This window comes from Patella vulgata, chromosome 2 (genome assembly GCF_932274485.2).
Source record: "Patella vulgata chromosome 2, xgPatVulg1.2, whole genome shotgun sequence".
Classification (NCBI taxonomy): domain Eukaryota; kingdom Metazoa; phylum Mollusca; class Gastropoda; family Patellidae; genus Patella; species Patella vulgata.
In genome coordinates this window covers 89,225,887-89,233,016 of record NC_065880.2, presented here as the reverse complement: position 1 = coordinate 89,233,016, position 7,130 = coordinate 89,225,887, and the positions used below count along the sequence as shown (strand labels likewise).

At 37.2% G+C, this 7,130-nt stretch overlaps 1 protein-coding gene across 1 annotated transcript; it reads right to left on the bottom strand.

The window, feature by feature from the left end:
• Window positions 1-1,440: 1,440 nt before the first annotated feature.
• On the bottom strand, window positions 1,441-6,267 carry LOC126810139 (28S ribosomal protein S7, mitochondrial). Its single transcript, XM_050535135.1, has 6 exons — window positions 6,106-6,267; window positions 5,223-5,390; window positions 4,774-4,837; window positions 3,623-3,793; window positions 2,722-2,859; window positions 1,441-1,832 (listed from the first exon to the last, which is right to left on the bottom strand). The coding sequence occupies exons 1-6, from the start codon at window positions 6,177-6,179 to the stop codon at window positions 1,755-1,757; spliced, it is 693 nt and encodes a 230-aa protein (XP_050391092.1). The 5' UTR covers window positions 6,180-6,267; the 3' UTR covers window positions 1,441-1,754.
• Between the last annotated feature and the right edge of the window lie 863 nt (window positions 6,268-7,130).

The following is a 7,130-nucleotide window of genomic DNA, read 5'->3' as shown; positions in this document are numbered from 1 at the left end:
TTTGCCTTAAACGATCTGTAACACAGAAGGAGAAACGTCCGACACTCTCTTGCTCCAATTTTATACAAATTATGAGATACACAAATTGTGATTTCAAAACAGACCAGAAAGTAAAACAAAAATCGCCAGTTTAAATTTCGTATTCAATGTTAAACTGTTTGTTGAAATTTTTAGCTGGGTATCTGTGTTCAAGTCTTAAAACAAATTCATATTTGAACTAAAAGTTTAGTTTTTACAGTTCTTATGAGTTTCAATGTCTTTACTATACATCTGTTTTTAAAAACATACTTGATGGCTAACTGTTTCCAATAGTGTGACCAGGTGTACCCAAAAACTGGTCAATTTTTTTTTCGGTTTTGCAATGATCTACACAAAAATGGTTTCAAATTATTAACTCCTTAACAGCACTGTTAAATCGAACAGGGGTCACGGTGGCTAAGTGGGTAAGATGCTGGCTTTCTAGCCTGTAGGTCGGGTGTTCTATCCTTGCATTGGCCGAGAAAGTTCATCCAGATTTTCCGGCGTGGTTCCCCCTTGTCAGTGATGCAGGACGTAAAAGATCCCTTGACAGTTAGAATTCGATGTAAGAGTAGGCAGAAGTGCCGCTGTCCGGGCAAAATTTCACTCATACCACACTGTATGACGTATGCCCGTCTTCATTAGCCCAATTCTGAGCAGAATAGTAGGACGTTAAACCTCATTTCATGTCGTTTAAATCAAACATATGCAGAGGTGGATCCAGGAGTTTTTGTAGGAGGTAGTTTGCCAGGCTCCTGTTTAGGAAAGTTGCCATCATCGTCTCTAAATTACGTAGGCATACATATACATTGAGCTTTTAAAAGAGAAAAATCAAACACCCCGTTTGACGTCAATTTTTATAATGAATGAATAGGATCACATTGTGATAAAATTTCATTGACACAAAGCATTAATTATGATATCACACATGTCTATATCATTATTTCGCGCTTTGAAAGCCAATCAAATCCCACTATCCCACCAGGATAAAGCACAGATTTCTCATAAAGTGTTGTTTACAATCTTTTTTATGCAGCTGAGCAGGGTGCATGGGGTTTGGACCCGACCCCCCCCCCCCAAATCCCCACCCCGGATCCGCCCCTGATACGACTGGCTTCAACTGAGTACATAGTTTGATTCACTGTAGGATTTCACTTCTGGCTAATTTACTAAAAAAAGAAATCATGCCCACTGTGCCCCTACCTCCCCTAGCTGTTATGCAATGGACCCAGTGCCATTCCCAGGTTAGGTAGACCATTCATGGTTTTCCAAGGCAAATTCAGGAGTAAGACCACTGAAGCTTCAAGTAATATGTGCTTGTCCATGGGGAGGGGGAGGGGGTGTCCTGAGCCTCCACTGCTTGTGTAGAACATTTTTCTTCTTCTCCATTCTCCTTGAAAAAACAAAATTGTGAAGCATATAGGCCTATTGCATCCATTTTTATTTGACCTTACTCCACTCTTAATTCTTAGCATGTATGCACCTAAATGAGCATAAATATTGTCTCAGAGCTGATAAATTTAAATACATTTCAGGCCTAAAGAAAGACCTGCAATAGACAGATTTAGCTCTTGCATAATGTATGTTTAAATGGTAAAAACTCTTTCTCTGGAAAATCCACGTCAATAGATAGATACATTAGTCTGTTTACTTCAAGTAATTAATAGTTTCTGGTTTAATGCACAGATCATTTAAAAGCAATGTCTATCAAGTCATGTTTAACGGAGATGTCGGCATCAATATCTAAAATGCGCGAATGCTCTGTTCTCCTCACACTGGCGTAATAATTCCTGTTTCCTTCTTACACATTTTCCCTGAAAACGACAAAAAAAAGACTTTTAATTATAAACCTAACACTCATTATCTAATCTAGACAGACCCTTTAAACTACACAACAGAAGAAACCCAATGGTTTTCTATGATTCTAAATGAATTTGAACAGCTTTCCAACATTAAATACAGCACAACTACATGAAACCCAAATTCTAGTGATATTTGCCTTCTCTTACATGCACTTTTAACAGAAATCATCAAATCTAACGGTGGCAGATTTAATTTAGCTAAATTTAGCATATCCCCAGTTATGTTCCTTTACAAGGAACTTTACAGTGTCATGGCTGCATGTAAATGAATGATTGAAATGTTGTTTAATGGCTCCAACCGGGATATATTGTGCCAAACATATGGGGATTATTTCGAGACAGGCTAAATTATATCGCAGAACAAATTACATGCATAAATAAAAACAATATCACAGTAAGTAACATTAAAAATAAAATACATCTTTTATGCATATAACTATCTAAAATACAAAAATGAAATGATATATAAATACAAATTAAAATTTATGATAAAAACCTGTCTCTTTTAAAAAGTCTAACACTTTCCCATATAAACTTGGTTGGGCAAACATGTGATGTAATAACTGACAATGTAAAAATGTGATCTAATATCCTTGAGATGCTTGCACTCAATCAATATGTACTTAACTGTCAAAGGGACATGACAATGTTCACATTCTGGTTGAGGCTCTGCTTTAAGATGAAAATATGTGTTAAAAAAGTATGGCCAATGCTAGAGCGACACAAAACAACTTCATCTCTCCTGTTAGACCTGTGGCTGCATGTAAAACAGCACGACTATTTACACTACTAGATCCCAGTATCTCCCAGTTTCACTCAAAACTCTTCTATTTCAACTAACCTCATTTTTATAAGCATCAAATATTTCATACGCTAACTTTCTCCCCATGGGCATTTTACGTTCTCTGTCTCGACAACTTTCCACCAACCATCTCATGGCTAGGAACTTCTGACGATGTTCGGGGCAAACAACGGGTACCTGGAAATATGAAATAAAATGGGGTTTAAAGTGCTACCTTATGCAGTGTGCTATGCGGGAAATTTTACGGACAGCCATGCTACAGCCTACTCTTATTTAGAATTCAAACGGTCAAGGATGTTGTTACCTACACGCCAATGTCTACATGGAACCTCGGTTTTTCATCCCATCCGAATGACTAGACATCCACTAGGTCATTTTGGGACTAACATATGGTTCAATTTTATTTCAATAATTTGCATGCGCATAGGGGTCTTTAGCAGTGGGAGGAAACCGGAGGACCCAGAGAAAACCCATGAGGTTGGACAGGCGACCCTACTCCTTCTCACGTACAACCGTGGAATCTAAACGTCAGTTGACTCAATGACAGACCTTATGATACAACGAGCACACGCTAACCATTTGGCCATCCATCCAACCCCCCTCAAACCCGAGTAACTTCCCCGTTGCCATATGATACGAGCACACGCTAACCATTCGGCCATCCATCCAACCCCCCTCAAACCCGAGTAACTTCCCCGTTGCCATATGATACAACGAGCACACGCTAACCATTCGGCCATCCATCCAACCCCCCTCAAACCCGAGTAACTTCCCCGTTGCCATATGATACAACGAGCACACGCTAACCATTCGGCCATCCATCCAACCCCCCTCAAACACGAGTAACTCCCCCGTTGCCATATGATACAACGAGCACACGCTAAACATTCGGCCATCCACCCCCCTCGAGAACGGACAGAGCAGCCCAATTTCAACTAACCTTGTAAGACACACCTCCTTTAATAACAGGTGTCAACATTAAGACAGGTTTTATATTTTCTAAAGCTTGATTAAAGATAACTTCAGGGTTACATTCTATCTCCATTTTTTCTGTCTCATTTTCACACCTGTTGTACTTTTCTACCTGTGTCATTTTTATATTCTCCACCATCTGGAAATTAAAACAAGGTCATTAGATCAAAAGCCGCTCATATGACCCCTGACGCAACCTCCCACTACAACATGTCCAATCTTCATGCCATCAAAAGTATAAAAAAAAAATGCAACGAAAAATAGATCTGTATTTTAATCATATTAGGTGTAACACTACAGATAACAAAAGATATAGTTCTTACTATAATAGTTAAAAACTTGATAATGTAAAGGGAATTTGCTGAAAATTTCAGTCAAATTGATCCATTCTTAACCAAGATATTAGCGATTGAATTTTAGGCCTATCCTCGATCATCATTACTAAAGTCGGTACGATAAAAAACATAGTCTCGATTATCCATTTTTTGATTTAATCATCAATGAGCGTTGAGCAGCAGATCGGATTCAAATCCAGTGAAAATCCGACACATAAGATGGCATCGAGTGTTGATTAAGGTCTTTTATGTTAATAAATGTCTAATTAATAGTTTTATAACATTTCAAGCCTAAAGAAAGACCTGCAATAGTCAGATTTACCTCTTGCATAATGTATGTTTAAAGATACATTAAAACATATACACTGGACATTTGGCTTTCTGATAGGGACATGTACATCTGTTAAGATGAGAGAGAAAGAGAGAGGAATGGGGTTTAAGGTCCACAGACCTTAAACGTTAAAAGTGGTGCAGTGGTGTCAGAGCAGAAAAGTAGGGAGAGAGATAGAGACAGAGGGTGGTACGGTCCTCTCGACACAAACTAGTTCATTTCGGGACTAACAAATGGTTCAATTTCATTTCAATAATTCGCTTACGCGAAGGGGTCTTTATCAGTGAGAGGAAACCGGAGGGCCCAGAGAAAACCCATGAGATTGGACAGTCAGTTCTACTAATTGTCACATACAAGCGGGGAATCGAACAGACCTTATGAGTTTAAGTGTATATGTTAAAGCATACAGCCACCCAGAACCAGCCCCATTGGACTAATTAAAAACAAACTGACCTCATTTACAATCTTTCTAGCAACAATTTTTTTACCATCTTTCATCACCATATTTATAAACTTTCTGTAAAATTAAATTATAATGCTGACTACATGTTATAGACAAATTATAATGTTGACTACATGTTATAGACAAATTATACTGACTACAAACAAACTATTATAATACTGACTACATGTTATAGACAAATTATAATGCTGACTACATGTTATAGACAAATTATAATGTTGACTACATGTTATAGATAAATTATAATACTGACTACATGTTATAGATAAATTATACGGACTACAAACAAACTATTATAATACTGACTACATGTTATAGACAAATTATAATGCTGACTACATGTTATAGATAAATTATAATACTGACTACATGTTATAGATAAATTATTATTCTGACGACAAACAAACTATTATAAAATTTACACAAGAAATTTACTTACTCTAATGTGGGGCTATAGAAGACTGAAGTACTTTGATCATTTGTAGCTGCTTTAATTGGTTTAAATCTTCTAATATCATCTTCTTCAATTGTGCCAAATAGTTTGGATTTATCGATGGTCGGTTCTTGGTGATTGACGTCATATCTGAGGGTTCTAACGTGTGGCAACCTAGTTATGTAAAATATTGAGAATTAAATTACCGGCAGACTTTATCCAAGAGCAAATAATCCAACAATATTTTCATGTAGAATTGTGCGATACAAAAACGCAAACAAGATTTGTTTGAATTGATCCGGAGGTCACAGGTTCATGGTCTGTGCTTAGCCAATATTCCAAATTTAGGAATGGAATGTTATCGTGAACGAAAACAATTTAGGATTATTATAAATTATAATAGTGTCGGATGTGGCAAGTCATGATTCCTTTTGGCGAACAAAGAAAAATCATGGTAACTCCACCAGTTGACTCAATGACAAACCTTATGTTACAGCGCGTACACGCTAACCATTCGGCCATTCAACCCCACAAAACATGACTAAAACATTACCGAGTAATTTGAAAGACTTAATTAACACTGTATGGAGTGTATGATATGACAGTGGGAAGTGCTGATGTATATATAACAAAAAATATCTTGATTGAACACCGAACAGAAGTCGAATTTACGTTATCGGTTAGGCGACTGTAGTTCAGCTGTGAACGTTAGTACCATTACACTACGAGTGTCATGACACTTACGTTCACAGCTGAACTGGCGCGACTGTGAAAGTCAAAATAGATAGTCCATGGTTTTACGTGTAGAAATCTTTGATAAATTTTGTCAACTCAATCGATTGTAAATTCAACTGTATCTAAAACAAATAATAGTCAGCTATTTACGTACAAGGTTACTGCTCGTTTTGAATGCCGAAGCAAAAATGCTTGGAAAATCGCAGTTCTGACACAGGAGGCGGCCATGCTTGATTTCTTGGTTATCCAGACAGATTTTTTTTTTTTTTTTTCGATCGTTAACTGGATAATCGTATAACAATTATTTTTTGTTATTGGCTAATTTCCACGCCTATCAAACCTTTAAATGGAACTGAATTGGTGAGCTCAGCAAACCATAATGTCAGTTATGGAATGCACGACCATTTAGAAGTTAAATCTGGCAGGAAATGTTGAAACTGACAAATGGAGAACCTTGGAGACTAAAGGGGGATAACTCGGTAACGACCATCAGGATGCAGACTTGTAATTTTCTATTAACTTCAACGTTGTAACCATGCCTTCCCATGACCAATCTAATTAAAACACAGATCCTATTTCGTTTCGTTTTTATACATGTAGTTCAAAATTTCGTTAAACTTGTCTTTACTACACTAGGATCACACTGATCCGCAGTGAATATATGCTTGGCCGCGACAATCACTGATAAGGATGACATTGATGCGGCTTAATGAGCTAGAAATATTAACTTTTTTCCTGCGACAAATTAAATTCTAAAACATTTTTTGTATATATTGGAAAAATAAATAAAGGCGTTTGACGTATTTGTAGGTAAAAATTATTTCCGATTTAGTGTAAATGGGTATTAAATTGACTAAAATGCAGCATTCTCTCCGAAGCAGTTATCTCTTATGTAAACAATGCACACGCCATTCAGCCAATGATTCACACCGCGTGCTGTGACAGCACGTGTTAAGGCAGTCATCTATGACAGAGATATTATACGAGACTCGTAATTCTCTGTGAAACAGATTGCACTAGGATCTGGAAGAGTTTTTATCATTGACGTGTTCTGAATGATGTGAGCTATTAGCCAATGAAACGGTCTGTTACGGCGAGCTTTAGGCTATTGCTCGGAAATCTGGGTAATCCACTAGTAAAATCAATGCTGATCGGTTTATTAAATGTCTGAAGTCATTG

Bases quoted from the DNA above. Each gene is read 5' to 3' on its own strand.
- LOC126810139 (XM_050535135.1), bottom strand. From the start codon at position 6,179: ATGGCCGCCTCCTGTGTCAGAACTGCGATTTTCCAAGCATTTTTGCTT. The intron at 4,838-5,222 runs GTAAGTAAATTT...TTAATTTTACAG, and splicing joins TTCTATAGCCCCACATTAGA to AAAGTTTATAAATATGGTGA. The intron at 2,860-3,622 runs GTTAGTTGAAAT...TCATATTTCCAG, and splicing joins AAGGAGGTGTGTCTTACAAG to GTACCCGTTGTTTGCCCCGA.